The following is a 21,352-nucleotide window of genomic DNA, read 5'->3' as shown; positions in this document are numbered from 1 at the left end:
TAATGGGTCTTCTTGAAAGCTCTCATATTGGAAAATAGAATAATTCCCATAGATGTAGTTTTGAGAACTGATGGCCTTCCAGAATCAGTGAGCTAAATTGTTGCCTTATTGGAAGAGATTTTTTGCAATGTCAGTTGGAATACTAGAAATGATTTTGTGAGTACCAGCAGTTAATTTATACTAAACTACTATTTTTCTGATAATTTATCTGGCTTTAGCTGCTCCTTAAATCTGTTTACAATAACCTAATAATACTGTTATAGCACAGATTTTCCTGATTAAATCGCTGTAGGCCTAATAAAAATGTTCCCTAAATGTATAGGAATAGCTTATTATTACTTACCCTGGGTTAATAGATTTTTATTTGATTTTACTTTTACCATTTTCCTTCTCTTTTAGGTACATTGACTGCTGTGGAAAGTTTCCTGACTATACATTCAGGACCTGAGGTTAGTTTTTGTTTGTCATGTGTTTTCTTTGTTAATATTAAAAACATTTTGGAAATGATACTTGCCTGTTAAAAAGTTTCGATTAATTAAATTGTATATAGAGTTGTAATTTTTAGTGTATGAAAGTCCTGTTTAATTTTAAAAAGTAAAGATTACTGAGAGTTATTTTGACTTAAAATAGAATTTGTTTAAAACTGCACAGTTCATTATTAGAATGAGTTACCATCATCCTAACACTAAAGATCTATCATTGTTATGTGATGAATGTTGTCAGCCTAGAAAATTATCACCTTAGTGCAAATCAGTGCATTTTTATTACGTGCCTAACTTGGAGTTAGGTGCTGTTGTGGCCATACAAGAAATGTATAATGTAAATGTAATCTTATTGAATTTATGGTCTATTTGGGAGCATAAGATAGTTGCATTTCTGGGAAAGGACCATGTTTTGTGGTAGTAGTTTTACTGCCAGTAGTGTCTAACCCAATTCTCTGTCTATACTTGAGGCTTCATAAGTATTTGTTCTCTTTAAAAAATATTCAGTATTTCAAATATTGTGTAATGCAAGTAGATATAGTAGTGCAAGATAGTGTGACACATAAATGAACAACATGCAAACCCTTAAAGAGGTAATAATTTAGATGAGCAGGAGACAAAAATTGTTATTAAAGAGGTCAGATGAAATACTATAGGATTCTGAGAATGGGGAGTTACATCTAGCTGGGAGGCCAGAGATCAAGGACTTTTTGGAGAAGCTGGGATATGGAATTTTAAAGGTTGGTGCTGAGGAGATGTGGATAAGGGAGAGGAAATAGTTTAATAAAGATGTAACTGTGGGATGGAGTGGAGCATGTTTAAGTAATGGTTTTATTTGTCTGGATTGTAGGTTCAGATGAATAAACATGAAGAACTATATAAAACTTGCTAAAATTTGTGGTTACAGATAATATCCACTAGAGTATCACAATAAAGGGAAGTGACAGTGGGCCTGAGTAATTTGGGAATGCCTCATAGAAGCCTTATTAAATTGAACCTTGAAAAGTGAATAGCATTTGGAAGGTGAGAGGCAGCAACCTAAACAAAGACTCAGAAATGAGAAAGAAGGACATGCTTGGAGCTCTGGGGAACATGAGTTAGAAAGCCAGCTCAACCTGGTTTAAACCAACAAAACAGAAAGGAATTTATTGATTCATGTAACCAAACATCTGCAAGTAAACAGTATGGCTGGATCTGGATATTCAAATGGTATTATTGAACTCATTTTTTTCTCTTCCTCTTCCTGTCTCTGCATTACTTCTGTGCTCCTCAGTGTAGGCTCTCACAATCGGGGGGGAAGGTGCTGGCAGCCCCAGGTATGCATTGTCCATAAGGTTCATGATTTCCCAGGAACAGCTAGCAGAGTTTGAATATTCAAGATAGGGAAGATTAGTCAAGTATTGGGTCATTTGGTCATTCTTGAGCCAAACAGTGTGACCTGGGGTAATGGAGTAATAAGATTGCCCAGGCCTGGGTCATGGGCCTCTGGAGAGGGAATCATAGGGCCAAGCCCTTCTCAACAACACGTAACAAACTCCCAATAGGAAAGAGAGTGTTGTAAGCCGAACATAGGGTAGGGGAATTAAGAATTCCCTGCAGGAAATTAGTGCAGGACTGACAAAAAACAGATGTCCACTACAGGGAGATAGTGAGAAAACAGAGCTAGAAAAGAGGCTTCTTTTGCAAGAGGAACAGGAGATGATCTGTAACAGGAGATGATAATAGTGTCTCCTTCATATGGTTGCTATGAGGATTAAATTAGTCAATGAATATAAATCAGAACAGTGTTTGGCACTTTACAATCACTCAATAAATGTTATTAAGTCCTATTATTATAAGGACTCAAAGTTGGGCCTTAATCAGGACCAGACATTTGAAAACATCGAAATCAATGCAGCTCCTTCTCATTCCCCTTAAAGCAAAATACAGAGCCTTAATTTCACAAGGATGAACAGAGATAACTCCCTTGATTCTATGCATCCCTTGGCACAGGATTGTTCTCCTCCTACTCCTTATCCTACTTTTCCCCTTAAGCTTTGTTACTTTACATAAAAAATTGAATCTTAGACTATGTATTAGACCATAAAGCAAGACTCAAAAGAATTTCAGAGAGTTGGAATCATATACTCAAGGACAGTGCTGTCCAGTAAATCTTCCCGCAGTGATGAAGGTGTTCTGTATGTGCTATATAATGCCTCCCATACCAGGTAGTGCAGCTCCAGAGCAGGGTCAGCCCACGGCCTGCTTTTATATGGCTGCAAGCTAAGAATAATTTTAATATATTTAAAGAGCTATAATAAAAAAAAAAATGCAGCAGAGACCAGATGTGGCCTGCACAGCCTAAAATATTTAGTTTGACCTTTTACAGAAATAGTTGGCCACCCCCCCGTTCTAGAGTATGTTTTAGACTATAATGAAATTATACTAGAAATCAGTGAAGAGATAATAAGAATTCAATGTCTTCACTTCTTATAGGTTGTTAGGATTTTCTGTATACTCTTAAGTCCGTTTTGGTAGTTTGTGTCTGCATTAGTTTCTTAGGACTCCCGTAATAAAGTACCACAAACTGGGTTGCTTAAACAAGGGAAACGTTCTCACAGTTCTGGAGGCTAGAAGTCCATGATTAAGACGTTGGCAGGGTTGGTTTCTTCTGAGGGCTGTGAGGGAGAATCTGTTCCATGTTTCTCTCCTAGCTTCTGGTGGTTTGCTTGCAATCTTTGGTGTTCCTTTGTTGTAGATGCATCACTCAGACCTCTCTTTCATCTTCATATGATGTGTGTGTGTCCCAATTTCTCCTTTTTATAAGGACACCAGTGGTTTGGGGTTGGGGGCCCACTTCCTCCAATGTGTATGATCTCAACTTAACTAGTTACATCTACAACAACCCTGCTTACAAATAAGGTTACATTCTGAGGTACCGGGGGTTAGGCCTTCTACATATAAATTTGGGGTGGGTACAAAATTTAATCCATAACAGTGTCTTTCTAGGAATTTGTCCATTGCATCTAGGTTGTTTAATTTGTTGGCATACAGTTGTTCATAGTATTCCCTTATACTCTTTTTTATTTCTGTAAGGTTGGTAATGCCCCTTCTTTCATTCCTGATTTTAGTAATTTGAGTTCTCTCTCTCTCTCTTTCTTTTTCTTTCTCTCTCTCTGTCAGTCTAGCTAAAGGTTTTTCAATTTGGTTGATTTCTTCAGAGAACCACCTTTTGGTTTCATTGATTTTCTCTATTGTTTTTCTATTCTCTGTTTCATTTATTTCCACTCTAGTCTTTATTGTTGCTGGATACAACAGTAATATAAAAATCAGTTGCGGGCTTCCCTGGCGGCGCAGTGGTTAAGAATCCACCTGCCAATGCATGGGACACGGGTTCGAGCCCTGGTCCGGGAAGATCCCACATGCCGCGGAGCAACTAAGCCCCTGCACCACAAATACTGAGCCTGCGTTTTAGAGCCCGTGAGCCACAACTACTGAAGCCTGCAAGCCACAACTACTGAAGCCCGTGCACCTAGAGCCCATGCTCCACAACAAGAGAAGCCACCGCAATGAGAAGCCCGCGCACCGCAACAAAGAGTAGTCCCCGATCTCAGCAACTAGAGAAAACCTGTGTGCAGCAGCGAAGACCCAATGCAGCCAAAAATTAAATAAATGAATAAAATAAAATAAGTTTAAAAAAATCAGTTGCATTTCTGTATACCAGCCACAGTTAGAAAATGAATTTTTTAAAAAGAGACCATTTATAGTAGCATTAAAAAATCAAGTACTTAAGAATAAGGGATATAAAATGTACAAGATTTCTGTGAAGAAAACTATAAAATGTTATTGAGTGACCTTAAAGAAGACAAATAAATGGAAGAATCCACCATATTCATGGATTGGAAGACTCGATTTTGTTAAAATGTCAGTTTTCCTTAAATTAATTTATAATCCCATATAATTCCAATCAAAATTGCAAACAGGTTTTTTTTTTGCTTGCTTGTTTTTAGTGTGCAACTTGACAAACTAATTCTAAAATGTATATGGAAGTGCAGAGGGCCAAGAATAGCCAACACTTTCTTAAAGGAGAATAAGGTAGAAGGATGCTCTTGAATATCAAGACATTATTAAGTCAGAGTGTTACATTGGCAGGGAGATATCGATAGGCCAGCAGATTAGGATAAAGAGCTCAGAGTAGTTTGTGCATATATGAGCACTTGATTTATGGTAAAGGGTCTTTTTCAGGAGATGATGGGTATGGGGAAACAATGAAATTGGACTCATACTTTGCACTGTGTACAAAAATCAAGTTTGGGTGGGTTATAGACCTAAATGCATAAGGCAAAACAGTAAGCTTTTAGAAGATGACATATTTCATGGCCTCAAGGTCAGGAATGGCTTCTTTTTTTCCAGAAATATAATTTATTTTGTTAATTTATTTTTATTGAGGTATAATTGACATACAACATTGTACTATTCAGGTGTACAACGTAATAATTCAATATTTGTTTATATTACAAAATGATCACCACTAGTTAGCATCCATCACCATACTTAAGTTTTTTTTCTTGTGATGAGAACTTGTATTTGTTTTTTTTGAAGTAACTTTTCTTTATTTGGAATCTGATTATCAGCAGCTCTTTATATGTTTATTTTTTAAGCATATAAACAATTTTTAAAAATTTATTTATTTATTTATTTATCTTTGGCTGTGTTGGGTCTTTGTTGCTGCATGCGGGCTTTCTCTAGTTGTGTCGAGCGGGGGCTACTCTTCGTTGCAGTGCATGGGCTTCTCACTGCGGTGGCTTCTTTTGTTGAGGAGCATGGGCTCTAGGCGCATGGGCTTCAGTAGTGTGGCACACGGGCTCAGTAGTTGTGGCTCACGGGCTCAGTAGTTGTGGCTCCCAGGCTCTAGAGCACAGGCTCAGTAGTTTTGGTGCACGGGCTTAGTTGCTCCGCGGCATGTGGAATCTTCCGGGACCAGGGATTGAATCTGTGTCCCCTGTATTGGCAGGCAGATTCTTAACCACTGCGCCACCAGGGAAGTCCTAAGAACTTTTAAAATCATCTCTCCTGGCAAATTTCTAATTTGCTATATAATATAAACTATAGTCACCATGTTGTACAGGGAATGACTGCTTGAAAAAGACACGGAAGGCATTAAATATAAAAAAAAAGTGGAATACATTTAAAATTTTAAATTGAGTATGTCTTTTTATATCAAAAGACACCATTAAGAAAATGGAAGGTCAACAGCAGAGTAGGAGGTCCTTCTAACACATGATGAATCCTAACATCACAATTTTGAGCAAAAGAAGCCGAACTCAAGGAATATACATTATATGGTTCCATTTCTGTAAAATTTAGAAACGGGCAAAACTCACTGCACTGTTTAGAAATGAATACTTAGGTGGTAAAACTCTTAAAAAAGCAAGGAGTTTTCTTGATTACCACAAAGGCAGGACAGAAGGAGAGCCTTCTGGGTTTACATAGATGTTAGCTTCATAATTACATTAAATTATACTTTTATGTCTTGTGCACTTTTCTTTCTATTTTTCAACAAAATAAAAGGTTTTTAAAATGGAATGTAATTTTTGCCTTTTTGATGGCTTATTTGTATGAGAAGATACTCTTAGCGTTTTTTAAAAAACTATTTTCTCCTGATTTTTGGAAATCTTTGCAAATAGGTCAAATTGGCTAGGTGCAGATTGAGGATAGTTTCACAAATCAAACTCCTAAGACTTTTAGCTCTGATTTAGTTTTAACAGACAGAAGAAATTAATCTGTACCAAAATGGAAATTAGGTTGGTGTCTCTCTACCTTTCAGTTTCATCAAAGCTGTTATATGAAAACCTGAATCTTCTGATGGTTTTAGTGTTTCTTTTTTTCTGCTTAAAGCAATCAGTGATAAATAGTTGAGTGAAAATGATGAAGTGAAACTTATTAAAAAGAGCATAAATAATGGTAGGAGGAAAGAAGAAAGGGCATATGTTTGTAAATATATAATATATAAATAGGGTGTAAATAGTGAATGTGATCAAACTAATGAGTTTCACTGCTGCCTAGCCAGTCATAAAAATTTATCTCAAGATTATTAAATAAGGGATTATGCCTTGCTCAAATAGAGGTGAAATGTTCTTTGTATCAGTTATAAATTACTTGGTTTTACATTTTAGTAATTATCCCTTAAGACATGTTTCTTCTAATATTTTAATTTTATTGGAGTATAGTTAATTTACAATATTGTGTCAGTTTTAAGACAAGTTGCTTTAACTCTTGAATTATTTTGTTAGGGGTTGTGCATTCATGATGGTACCTGGAAGTCAGCAGTTTATGGTTTTGGAGATCAGAGTAATTTGAAAAAACTACGAAATGAATCCAATTTGAAGCCTGTCCCAATTGTTGGTCCAAAATTGAAAAGAAGGTATATTATCTCAAAGTCCATTCTTCAGTTTATCTAACCATATTGTTGTTTATCTGACTGTTAATAACATATGCTACTAAGAAAAGCCTGGAGACTTTTATAGTGAGTTCAGGATTGTTTTCAAAGACAAATAAAATATAATTAATATGTTACCCTAAATTTAAGTACTTCATATATAATAATACATTTGGATTCTGGGAAAATTCTAGAAAAAATCAATTTTATGACTTCACTATCAATATCAAAATTAAACATCAGTTAAATTTCATGCAGTAAAAATGTGATGAACTTATGTATATTAATCAACCTATTAATAGTATTTATATGTGAGAACTCTAAACTCAGAGTTTAGCTGTTGAAATGAGTGTTCTTTTTATCATTATCTAGGGGAATTGATGGGGTATAAAACATGGTTAAACTATATGTGTTAAGTGCCCATGGTGTGAAGAATACTACATTGTTCCAACTTGTCACTTGTTTGGGTGCAGGTGTAGAGAACAAAGGACAAATACTGAAGTAAATTTTAATTAAGAGCAGATCTGCCATCTTTACTGTTATTATTAATTGCCTCAAGAAGAGTTAAGGTTTTTATTCAGAAATTTACCAGTTAAAGTTGTGGTCACTGTAAATGGAGAAGATGCAACATGCTTCTGTCTTGCAGGTGGCCAGTTTCTTACTGCAGAGAACTCAACAGTTATTCCATTCCTTTCTTGGGAGCAGATGTGTCTGTTGTGAAGCGGACTCAGCGTTACTTGCACGAAAATTTAGAGCAATCACCTGTAAGTGTATATGATTTATTTTTTAATAAAGAGTATTCTATGTTTGTTTCAGTTCCCCTATCATTTTAATGTAGGATTTTTATGTTTATAAAGCAAAAAAAAAAGAGCTAAAATAGTGCATGTTTCAGTTTCTGGAAGCATAAAGAATTAGTAGTGTAGAACATTTTGCATTTTATGGGGGTGGTAATAGCCTTCTCCCATAATTCAAATCTGACCTTCTGAATACCTTTTTAATGTAACACAATAGCAGCAAGTTCAATATAGGAAATCCTGGTATCGTAAACACCCAACAGTCCTGTTGAGAGTTTCAGCTGCTAGAATACTCTTTCTGTTGCTTATGGAGGTGTCTAGGTTCTTCTCTCTTATCTCCTTGCTACCTCTAGAGAACTATCCTACTCCATTTGGTGAGGGAAGTAAGTATTCCCACTGCTGAGACTTGAAGAGGAAACTATCTCAAGTTTAAAAAAAAAAAAAAGAGTATTTTCTTATAGAAGAGGTTGTAAGTGGAGTCTACACTCTATAATGTATAATTGTTAAACTCAGGTATATTGTTATGGACTTTTTATATATAGATTATGTGGACTTTTGTGTTCAAGTAGGGGGAGCTAATTACCTTTTGCAACAATTTTTTTTCTTAACATCTTTATTGGAGTATAATTGCTTTACAATGGTGTGTTAGTTTCTGCTGTATAACAAAGTGAATCAGCTATACATATACATATATCCCCATATCTCCTCCCTCTTGCTTTTCCCTCCCACCCTCCCTATCCCACCCTTCTAGGTGGACACAAAGCACCGAACTGATCTCCCTGTACTATGTGGCTGCTTCCTACTAGCTATCTGTTTTACATTTGGTAATGTGCATAGCTCCATGCCACTCGCTCACTTTGTCCCAGCTTACCCTTCCCCCTCCCCATGTCCTCATGTCCGTTCTCTACGTCTGCGTCTTTATTCCTGTCCTGCCCCTAGGTTCTTCAGAACCCTTTTTTTTTTTTTTTTTTTTTGGATTCCATATATATGTGTTAGCATACGGTATTTGTTTTTCTCTTTCTGACTTACTTCATTCTGTATGACAGACTCTAGGTCCATCCACCTTACTACAAATAACTCAATTTTGTTTCTTTTTATGGCTGAGTAATATTCCATTGTATATATGTGCCACATCTTCTTTATCCATTCATCTGTTGATGGACATTTAGGTTGATTCCATGTCCTGGCTATTGTAAATAGAGCTGCAGTGAACATTGTGGTACATGACTACTTTTGAATTATGGTTTTCTCAGGGTATATGCCCAGTAGTGGGATTGTTGGGTCGTATGGTAGTTCTATTTTTAGTTTTTTAAGGAACCTTCATACTGTTCTCCATAGTGGCTGTATCAATTTACATTCCCACCAACAGTGCAAGAGGGTTCTGTTTTTCTCCACACCCTCTCCAGCATTTATTGTTTGTAGATTTTTTGATGATGGCCATTCTGACTGGTGTAAGGTGATACCTCATTGTAGTTTTGATTTGCATTTCTCTAATGATTAGTGATGTTGAGCATCCTTTCATGTGTTTGTTGGCAATCTGTGTATCTTCTTTGGAAAATGTCTATTTAGGCCTTCTGCCCATTTTAATAATTTCTTTTTAAAAATGTCCTCCCAGTGTCTGATTTCTGAACAAGCTTTTGGAACATAACACATTCATAAAATGGAAACTGATTTTGTTTGATATTTACGACTATAGAGTAAGTTATTAGTAGCTAACATTCTTGTATTACTTGGTCTAAGAAAGTAGGGAGTAACATCCTGACTTTATATTCTTTATCTAGGTTCAGTATGCTGCTTATGTAACTGTGGGAGGTGTCACCTCTGTTATTAAGCTGATGTTTGCTGGACTTTTCTTTTTATTCTTTGTGAAGTTTGGCATTGGAAGGCAACTCCTCATAAAAGTAAGTAATATTTCTATGAAATTAGACGTTTAGAAGTATTTTCCATGAATTTTTGAAAATATCACTAAAGGTTTTTTTTTTTCCTTTAGTTTCCATGGCTCTTCTCCTTTGGTTATTTTTCAAAACAAGGTCCAACACAAAAACAGGTAACCCTTTCCTTTGTATCCAGGTCTCTAAAATAATATTTTTCTTTATTTCATTTTTACTTTTCCTCAGTGTAGTGAAAATAACAGCTAAGACCTGATGAAGCACTTACTGTGTTTCAGACACTCTTTTATGCTCTTTACATAAATTAGATTACTCAGTCTTTTTGAACACTCCTTGAGGTGTTATCTCCATTTTACAAATGAGGAAAATGAGTCACAGAGAGGCTAAGAAATTTGCCAAAGTCCTATAGTGAGTAAATGGCCAAGTTAGGATGAGAACCCAGCTATCTGGCTCCAGAAATTATATTCTCTTTACTTCATAGAGATTTCAAATATTTTTACTCTTCAGTTTTTCTCCTTCATTACCTCTTCCTTTTTTACGTCCTCTCTCCCCCTCGCCCAAACTTCCTTCCCTTTCCTCTTTCACATACCCTGGATCCCCATGGTAGATAAGTTGAATTACCATCTGTCCGGTATCCTCAATATAACTGCTTCAGGCACTTCAGATTTCACGTGTAAAATCTAAACTTCTTTCCACCAAACCCTCTTCTTCCTTCTGTATTTCCCATCTCAGTTGGTGGCACTGTCATCTGCCCAGTCCTGAACGTAGGCATCATTCTAGATTTTTCTCCCAATCCATCACAACTACCTTAGTTCAGGCTCTTATCCCTCTTCTCTTCTCTTCTCTCTCGCTCTCTTCCTTCTAATTGTGGTAAAATACACATGACATAAAATTCCCCATCTTAACCATTTTTAAGTGTTCAGTGGTATCAAGTACTTTCATATTATTATACAACCATCACCACCATCCATTTCCAGAATTGTTTTCATCTTGCAAAACTGAAACTCCATACCCATTAAAAAATAACTCTCCTTTCCCCTTTTTCCCCAGTTCCTGGCAAACACAATTCTACTTTGTGTCTATGAGTTTGACCACACTAGAACCTCATGAGTGGAATCATGCAGAATTTGTCCTTCTGTGATCAGCTTTTTTTACATAGGATAATGTCCTCAGATTTCATCCATGTTGTAGCATGTGTCAGAATTTCCTTTCTTTTGAGGCCAAATAATATTCCATTGTATATAGGATTGTTTCTCAGTATCTTCAGAGGATTGGTTCCAGGATGCCCCACAGGTACCAAAATCCATGATGCTCAAGTCCCTTATATAAAATAGCATAGTATTTTCATATAACTTATAGACATTGTCCTGTATACTTTAAATCATCTATAGATTACTTTATAATACCTATGTAAATACTATGTAAATAATTGTAAATGGTATGTTAATAGTTGGTGGCATGAGGCAAATTCAAGTTTTGCTCTTTGGAAATTTCTGGAAGTTTTTTCCCGAATAATTTGGATTTGACATTGGATGAGTCTGTGGACACAGAAATCATGAATATGGAGGGCTGATTGTATATACCATATTTTGCTTATCCATTCATCTGTCCATAGACACTTGGGTTACTTCTAATTTTGTCTATTTTGAATAATGCCTTTATGAAATTGGGTGTGCAGATATCTCTTCAAGACCCTTCTTTCAGTTATTTTGGGTATATACCCAGAAATTCAATTGCTGGATCCTGTGGTAATTCTATTTTTAAATTTTTGAGGAACCAACAAACTATTTTCCACTGTAGCTGCACCATTTTACATTCCCACCAACTGTGCACAAAGGTTCCAATTTCTCCACATCCTTACCAACACTTGCTATTTCCTTTTTTTTTTTTTTTATAGTAGCCATACTAATAGTTGTGAGGTGATCTCTCATTATGGTTTTGATTTGCAGTTCCCTAAATGATTAGTGATGTTGAACTTCTTTCCATGTGCTTATTGGCTTATTTGTATATCTTATTTAGAGAAATGTCTATTCATGTTGTTTGCCCATTTTTGTACTGTATTGTTGAGTTCGAGGAGCTCTGTGTATATTCTGTATATTAATCCCTTATCAGATACGTGATTTGCAAATATTTTCTCCCAGTCTGTGGGGTTGTCTTTTCACTCTGTTAATAGTTCAGGCCCTTATCTTTCAGCTGAACTGTTCATAGCCTTCCTATGATTTCTTTCTAGTTCATCTTCCCACTGCTATATAAGAAATCTATGATGCAAATCTGACCCTGTTCCCAAGGATGGTTTGACATATGCAAATCAGTCGGTGTGATACACCACATTAACAAAAGAGAAGACAAAAATCATAGGATCATCTCAATAGATGCAGAAAAAGCATTTGATAAAATTCAACATCCATTCATGATAAAAACTCTCACCAAAGTGGGTATAGAAGGAACATATCTCAACATAATAAAAGCCATTTACCACAAACGCATAGCCAACATAAAACTCAACAGTGAAAAGCTGAAAGCCTTCCCACTAAATTCAGGAACAAGACAGAGATGCCCACTCTCATCACTTCTGTTCAACATTGTATTGGAAGTCCTAGCCACTGCAGTCAGACAAGAAAAAGAAATAAAATATATCCAAATTGGAAGGAAAGAGGTAAAATTGCAGATGACATGATACCCTATATAGGGAACCCTAAAGACTCCACACAAAAACTATTGGAACTAATGAATGAATTCAGCAAGATAACAGGATACAAGATTAATATACAGAAATCTGTTGCAGTCCTTTACACTAACAATGAAATATCAGAAAGAAAAATTTTAAAAAAAATCCCGTTTAAAATCTCATCAAAAAAAACACTAGGAATAAACTTAACCAAAGTGGTGAAAGACCTATATGATGAAAACTGTAAAATATTGTTAAAGGAAACTGAAGATGATTCAAAGAAATGGAAAGATAGCCCATGCTCTTGGACTGGAAGAATTAATATTGTTAAAATGGCCATACTATCCAAAGAAATCTACAGATTTAATGTCATCCCTATCAAATTACCCATGACATTTTTAACAGAACTAGAACGAATAATCCTAAAATTAATATGGAACCACAAACGACGCAGAATTGCCAAAGCAATCCTGAGGAAAAAGAACAAAGCTGGAGGCATAACCCTTCTAGACTTCAGACAATACTACAAAGCTATTGTAATCAAAACAGCGTGGTATTGGCACAAAAACAGACAGATCAATGGAACAGAATAGAGAGCCCAGAAATAAAACCACACACCTATAGGCAATTAATCTTTGACAAAAGAGGCAAGAATATACAATGGAGAAAAGACAGTCTCTTCAGCAGGTGGTGTTGGGAAAGCTGGACAACTTCATGTGTCAATGAAATTAGAACACTCCCTCACACCATATACAAAAATAAGCTCAAAATGGTTTAAAGACCTACATATAAGACACGATACCATAAAACTTCTACAAGAGAACCTGGGCAAAACATTCTTGGACATAAATCATAGCAGTATTTTCTTAGATCTGTATTACAAGGCAAAAGAAATAAAAGCAAAAGTAAACAAATGGGACCTAATTAAACTTAAAACCTTTTGCACAGCAAAGCAAACCATCAGCAAAATGAAAAGACAACCTACGGACTGGGAGAAAACATTTGCAAACAATGCAGCCAAACAGGGGTTAATGTCCAAAATATACAAACAGTTCATACAACTCAATATTTTAAAAAATCCAATTAAAAAATGATCAGAAGATCTAAATAGACATTTCTCCAAAGAAGACATACATGTGGCCAAGAAGCACATGAAAAGATGCTCAACATCACTAATTATTAGAGAAATGACAAAACCACAATGAGCTATCACCTCACACCAGTCAGAATGGCTGTGATCAAAAAGTCTACAAATAATAAATGCTGGAGAGGGTGTGGAGGAAAGAGAAGCCTTCTACACTGTTGGTGGGAATGTAAATTGGTACAGCCACTATGGAAAACAGTATGGAGATTCCTTAAAAAACTAAAAATGGAGCTACCATATGATCCAGCAATCCCACTCCTGGGCATATATCCAGAAAAGAGGAAAACTAATTCAGAAAGATAAATGCACCCCAGTGTTCATAGCAGCACTGTTTACAATAGCCAAGACATGGAAACAACCCAGGTGCCCGTCAACAGGCAATTGGTTTGAGGAGATGTGGTGTATATTACTCAGACATAAAAAAAGAATGAAATATTGCCGTTTGCATCAACGTGGATGGACCTAGAGAATACCATACTAAGTGAAGTAAGTCAGACAGAGGAAGACAAATATTACATGATATCACTTATATGTGGAGTCTAAAAATTGATACAAATGAATCTATATACGAAACAGAAACAGACTCAGACATAGAAAACAAATTTATGGTTACCAAAGGGGAAAGGGTGAATAAATTAGGAGAAGGGGATTAACAGCTACAAACTACTATACATAAAATAGATAAGCAACATGGATTTACTATATAACACAAGGAACTATGTTCAATATCTTGTAATAACCTATAATGGAAAATAATGTGAAAATATATATATATATACACATATAACTAAATCACTTTGCTGTACACCTGAAACTAACAATACTGTAAATCAACTATACTTCAGTAAACAATAAAATCTGACCCTGTTATCACCTTCTTTAAAATACTTCCCTGGCTTATTGCTTTGGCAATGACTCTTAGAGCTGGGACTTTATATATCAGAATCACCCAGGGAGATTTTTTCAAATACATGTTTTGACCCTGGCATCTGGACATTCTGATTCAGTAGGTGTGGAGTGGGGCCTCGAAGGATAGGTCAGTGGTTCTCAGCTTTGGGAGAGAGCCCAAAACAGATGACCAGAGATGTGGGTTTGATTGGTGTGGAATGTGGCCTGGGCACTGGGTTTTTTGAAAACTCCCCAGTAATGTTAATGCACTGCCAAGGTTGTGAATCACTGATGTGGAGGTAGGAAGGTTCTGGGTGAGGTTTGGGTTATTTTGGTTCACACTCCTAGAGCACCAGTGACTGAAGTCCATCTCTGCAGATGTGAGACCCTTCATGAGCTAGACCTGGATAGCAGATAGGCTTTTTTTTTTTTAAATGCCAACTCTGATTAATTGGTAGTAGCATCCTAGAGACTGTGTGGAAAATTGTCTCATACTGAATGTGTCAAGCCTGAGAGGGTTACGATCAGATAGCATGTGTGCCTCAGGCAGGGGAGGAGACAAGTACAGCCTGTGTGTCTGACTTTCTTCACACCACTGACACGTTAATGCCACCCTGTTCCTCTTCAGTTGTATGTTCTAGCCATGTTAGACTGCGATCCACCATGCTACTGCATCCCTTCTCGACTTTTTCCCCCGAAAGGGGTTCTTGAGTTAAAAATTAGGAACCACTGGTGTAGGAGCAGTGTAAGTGTGAAAAGAAGGAAGAGCTTACAATGGTTCTGATTCCAGTGCTGAAACTTACTAATCGTTATATGGGTTCTTAACACTGTTCAGATTTATCACGGCCAGAAGAATTGGTTACTCACTGTAACTAATTCACAAGAGCCTGAGGTATATAAACCAGAATGCAATTAATTAACTTAATCAGAAATATATCTATTAGGTAGGTAAGATAATTTCAGGACAAGGCATTGTTCTGCTTACTTATTCTCTCCATTTAAGCAAATTACAGAAGACAATTCACTTTTTTTTTTTTGGTGGAATCAGTCTTCACAAGAGATGGACTACAGTTCAGGTAGCCTGGAAGAGTTATCCTCTCCCTTAGACATGTTTGGACAGGAAAAATCAATAACTTCTCTCCCCTTTTGTTTCCTCTTTTCCTTTCTTCTCTACTTGCCAACACTAATTCTGGGAGATTTAGTGTATAGTGAACAATCAATCAGGCCTTGAAAGGCCTGGATGCCATCCTATTATTTTATTTTTTTCATCCTATTATTTTAAGATAATCTCTGCTCGGATCTCATGAACTCACTCACAATTTATAATGTAATGCTCAGGCATTTATAAGGCTATATGTTGTAGGATGAAGTGAGGGAAATGGGAAGGAAAAGTGGTCATGCCTGAGAAAGCTGCCAAATATCTTTGCACCAAGGAAGTCCACTTGGTTTCTTTTGTGAAACTTATCCAACTTGGCTTCCTCCTATTTTTATTTGGAATTCATCTTCTTTGGTATTGGCCTTTGACAGCATATGACTTTGGACATACGTGAGTAGAAGAATCTATTGCTACTTTTAAATAATAGTTACCTAATTTTGATAAATGTACTGAAAAGCTCCTATCTTTTTCTTTATTTTTTATTCAATTTATTTAATCTAAAAAAAAATCCAGTTCATTGTTTTCTTCCACCCCTACCCACTGCCTCTGACAACCACCAATCTGTTTTCTGTATATATGACCTTAATATATATATGTGTGCGCGCACACACACACACATATATACACACTGCATTTTCTTTATCCATTAGTGGACATTTAGGTTGTTTCCACGTCTTGGCTATTGTAAATAATGCCGTAGTGAACATGGGGTTGCATATATTTTTTTCAAATTAGTGTTTTTGTTTTCTTCAAATAAATATCTGGAAGTGGACTTGCTGGATCATATGCTAGTTCTGTTTTTAATTTTTTGAGGAACCTCCATACTCTCTTCTATAGTGGTATTCAATTTACATACCCACCAACAATTCACAAGGGTTCCTTTTTCTCCACATCAACACTTATTTGTCTTTTTTGATAGTAGCTATTCTGACAGGTGTGAGGTGATATCTCATTATGGTTTTGATTTGCATTTCCCTGATGATTAGTGATATTGAGCATATTTTCATGTGTCTGTTGGCCATCTGTATATATTTTTTGGAAAAATGTCTATTCCATTCCACTGCCCATTTTTTTTTTATAACTTTTATTTTTTTAAAGATTATCATTTTAACATTTTTTTAAAAAATGATTTATTTATTTATTTATTTTTGGCTGTGTTGGGTCTTCGTTTCTGTGCGAGGGCTTTCTCTAGTTGCGGCAAGCGGGGGCCACTCTTCATCGCGGTGCACGGGCCTCTCATTATTGCGGCCTCTCTTGTTGCGGAGCACAGGCTCCAGACGCACAGGCTCAGTAGTTGTGGCTCACAGGCCTAGTTGCTCCGCGGCATGTGGGATCTTCCCAGACCAGGGCTCGAACCCGTGTCCCCTGCATTGGCAGGCAGATTCTCAACCACTGCGCCACCAGGGAAGCCCTGCCCATTTTTAATCAGGTTGTTTGGGGTTTTGTTGATGTTGAGTTGTATACATTCTTTGTATATTTTAGTTATTAACCCCTTATTAGATACATTGTTTGCAAATATCTTCTTCCATTCAGTAGGCAGTCTTTTTGTTTTGTTGATAGTTTCCTTCACGGTGCAAAATTCAATTTAATGTAGTCCCACTTGTTTAGTTTTGCTTTTGTTTCCCTTGACTGAGGAGACATATCCAGTAAAATATTGCTAAGACCAATGTCAAAGAGCATACTACTTATATTTTCTTCTAGAGATTTTTGTGGTTTCAGGTTTTACACTTAAGTTTTTAATATACTTTGAGTTTATTTTTCTATATGGTGTGAGACAGTAGTCCAGTTTGATTTTTTGCATGTAGCTGTCCAGTTTTCCCAACACAGTTTATTAAAGAGGTTGGCTTTCCTGTTGTATATTCTTGCCTCCTTTGTCGTAGATTAATTGAACATGTAAGTGTGGGATTACCTCTGAGCTCTCTATTCTGTTCCATTGATCTATGTGTCTGTTTTTTTCTGCCAGTACCATACTGGGTTTTTTGGTTTGTTTTTTGTTTTTTTGACCATGCCACGCAGCTTGCAGGATCTTAGTTCCCTGACCAGGAATCAAACCTGTGCCCCCTGCAGTGGAAGCATGGAGTCCTAACCGCTGGACCACCAGGGAATTCCCAGTACCATACTGTTTTGATTACCTTTGTAGTATAGTTTGAAATTAGAGAAGATGACACTTCCAGCTTTGTTGTTTTTTCTCAGGATTATTTTGACTGTTTGAGGTCTTTTGACTTCACAATTAAGAATTATTTGGTCTCAGTCTGTGAAAAATGCCATTGGTATTTTGATAGGTATTGCATTCATTCTCTAGATTGCCTTGGGTAGTATTGTCATTTTAACAATATTAATTCTTACAATCCACGAGCATGGTATATCTTTCTATGTGTCGTCTTCAGTTTCTTTTATCAGCGTCTTATAATTTTCAAGTATTTTACCTCATTGGTTAGATTTTTACTAGGTATTATTCCTTTTGATGCGATTGTAAATGAGATTGTTTTCTTAATCTCTTTCTGGTTGTTAGTGTATAGAAATACAACAGATTTCTGTATATTAACTTTGTATCATAACCTGCAATTTTACTAAATTCATTTATTAGTTTTAATAGTTTTTTGGTGGCATCTTTAGGATCTGTTGTATGTAGTATTGTGACCTCTGCAAACAGCGACAGTTTTACTTCTTTCTTTGCAATTTAGATTCCTTGTATTTCTTTTTCTTGTCTGATTGTTGTGGCTAGGACTTCCAATACTATGTTGAATAAAAGTGGCAAGAGTAGGCACTCTTGTTCCTGATGTTAGAGGAAATGCCTTCAGATTTTCACCATTGAGGATGATGTTAGCTGTGGGCTTGTCATATATGGCCTTTATTATGTTGAAGTATGTTCCCTGTATACCCAGTATGTTCCCTGTATACCCTGTATCACAATGATTGATTTGCAGTTATTGAATTATCCTTACATCCCAGGATAAATCCCACTTGATCGTGGTATATGATTCTTTTAATGTATTGTTGAAATCAGTTTGCTAACATTTTGTTGAGGATTTTTGCATCTATGTTCATCAATGATATTGGCTTGTAATTTTCTTTTTTTGTGATATCTTTGTCTGGTTTTGGTATCAGAGTGGTGCACGTTCATAGAATGACTTTGGAAGCATTTCTTCCTCTGCATTTTTTTGGGATAGTTTGAGAAGGTTAGGCATTAACTCTTCTTTAAATGTTTGGTAGAATTCACCTGTGAAGCCTTCTGGTACTGGACTTTTGTTTATTGGGAGTTGAGGGGTTTTTATTTTTTATTTTTTAATTTTTTAACATCTTTATATAAGTATAATTGCTTTACAATGGTGTGTTAGTTTCTGCTTTATAACAAAGTGAATCAGTTATACATATACATATGTTCCCATATCTCTTCCCTCTTGCGTCTCCCTCCCTCCCACCCTCCCTATCCTCCCCCTCTAGGTGGTCACAAAGCACCGAGCTGATCTCCCTGTGCTATGCGGCTGCTTCCCACTAGCTATCTATTTTACATTTGGTAGTGTATATATGTCCATGTCACTCTCTCACCCTGTCACATCTTACCCCTCCCCCTCCCCATATCCTCAAGTCCATTCTCTAGTAGGTCTGTGTCTTTATTCCTGTCTTGCCACTAGGTTCCTCATGACCTTTTTTTTTTTTTCTCCTTAGATTCCATATGTATGTGTTAGCATACTGTATTTCTTTTTCTCTTTCTGACTTACTTCACTCTGTATGACAGACTCTAACTCCATCCACCTCACTACAAATACCTCCATTTCGTTTCTTTTTATGGCTGAGTAGTATTCCATTGTATATATGTGCCACATCTTATTTATCCATTCATCCGATGATGGACACTTAGGTTGCTTCCATGTCCTGGCTATTGTAAAGAGAGCTGCTATGAACATTTTGGTACATGACTCTTTTTGAATTATGGTTTTCTCAGGATATATGCCCAGTAGTGGGATTGCTGGGTCGTATGGTAGTTCTATTTTTAGTTTTTAAAGGAACCTCCGTACTGTTCTCCATAGTGGCTGTATCAATTTACATTCCCACCAACAGTGCAGGAGTGTTCCCTTTTCTCCACACCCTCTCCAGCGTTTATTGTTTGTAGATTTTTTGATGATGGCCATTCTGACCGGTGTGAGATGATATCTCATTGTAGTTTTGATTTGCATTTCTCTAATGATTAATGATGTTGAGCATTCTTTCATGTGTCTGTTGGTAATCTGTATATCTTCTTTGGAGAAATGTCTGTTTAGGTCTTCTGCCCATTTTTGGATTGGGTTGTTTGTTTTTTTGTTATTGAGCTGCATGAGCTGCTTGTAAATCTTGGAGATTAATCCTTTGTCAGTTGCTTCATTTGCAAATATTTTCTCCCATTCTGAGGGTTGTCTTTTGGTCTTGTTTATGGTTTCCTTTGCTGTGCAAAAGCTTTTAAGTTTCATTAGGTCCCATTTGTTTATTTGTGTTTTTATTTCCATTTCTCTAGGAGTTGGGTCAAAAAGGATCTTGCTGTGATTTATGTCATAGAGTCTTCTGCCTATGTTTTCCTCTAAGAGTTTGATAGTGTCTGGCCTTACATTTAGGTCTTTAATCCATTTTGAGTTTATTTTTGTGTATGGTGTCAGGGAGTGTTCTAATTTCATACTTTTACATGTACCTGTCCAGTTTTCCCAGCACCACTTATTGAAGAGGCTGTCTTTTCTCCACTGTATATGCTTGCCTCCTTTATCAAAGATAAGGTGACCGTAGGTGCGTGGGTTTCTCTCTGGGCTTTCTATCCTGTTCCATTGATCTATGTTTCTGTTTTTGTGCCAGTACCAAACTGTCTTGATTACCTGTAGCTTTATAATATAGTCTGAAGTCAGGGAGCCTGATTCCTCCAGCTCCATTTTTCGTTCTCAAGATTGCTTTGGCTATTCGGGGTCTTTTGTGTTTCCATACAAATCGTGAAATTTTTTGTTCTAGTTCTGTGAAAAATGCCAGTGGTAGTTCGATAGGGATTGCATTGAATCTGTAGATTGCTTTGGGTAGTAGAGTCATTTTCACAATGTTCATTCTTCCAGTCCAAGAACATGGTATATCTCTCCATCTATTTGTATCATCTTTAATTTCTTTCATCAGTGTCTTATAATTTTCTGCATACAGGTCTTTTGTCTCCTTAGGTAGGTTTATTCCTAGATATTTTATTCTTTTTGTTGCAATGGTAAATGGGAGTGTTTTCTTAATTTCACTTTCAGATTTTTCATCATTAGTGTATAGGAATGCAAGAGATTTCTGTGCGTTAATTTTGTATCCTGCTACTTTACCAAATTCATTGATTAGCTCTAGTAGTTTTCTGGTAGCATCTTTTGGATTCTCTATGTATAGTATCATGTCATCTGCAAACAGTGACAGCTTTACTTCTTCTTTTCCGATTTGGATTCCTTTAATTTCTTTTTCTTCTCTGATTGCTGTGGCTAACACTTCCAAAACTATGTTGAATAATAGTGGTGAGAGTGGGCAACCTTGTCTTGTTCCTGATCTTAGTGGAAATGGTTTCAGTTTTTCACCATTGAGGACAATGTTGGCTGTGGGTTTGCCATATATGGCCTTTATTATGTTGAGGAAAGTTCCCTCTATGCCTACTTTCTGCAGGGTTTTTATCATAAATGGGTGTTGAATTTTGTCGAAAGCTATCTCTGCATCTATTGAGATGATCATATGGTTTTTCTCCTTCAATTTGTTAATATGATGTATCACGTTGATTGATTTGCGTATATTGAAGAATCCTTGCATTCCTGGAATAAACCCCACTTGATCATGATGTATGATCCTTTTAATGTGCTGTTGGATTCTGTTTGCTAGTATTTTGTTGAGGATTTTTGCATCTGTTCATCAGTGATATTGGCCTGTAGTTTTCTTTCTTTG

The 21,352-nt window shown here is 36.4% G+C and overlaps 1 protein-coding gene across 1 annotated transcript in view; it reads left to right on the top strand.

Moving 5' to 3' along the window:
* SCCPDH (saccharopine dehydrogenase (putative)) overlaps positions 1–21,352 on the top strand; it is a 46,214-nt gene that overhangs the window by 11,732 nt on the left and 13,130 nt on the right. Inside the window, 5 exon segments of the mRNA XM_061185375.1 lie at positions 400–449; positions 6,755–6,885; positions 7,547–7,664; positions 9,476–9,595; positions 9,685–9,741. Coding sequence (XP_061041358.1) covers positions 400–449; positions 6,755–6,885; positions 7,547–7,664; positions 9,476–9,595; positions 9,685–9,741 — 476 coding nt within the window.

This window comes from Eubalaena glacialis, chromosome 3, assembly GCF_028564815.1.
Source record: "Eubalaena glacialis isolate mEubGla1 chromosome 3, mEubGla1.1.hap2.+ XY, whole genome shotgun sequence".
NCBI classification, from domain to species: Eukaryota; Metazoa; Chordata; class Mammalia; order Artiodactyla; family Balaenidae; genus Eubalaena; species Eubalaena glacialis.
Note: the sequence above shows the minus strand (reverse complement) of the source record. Positions and strands in the feature narration are given on the sequence as shown.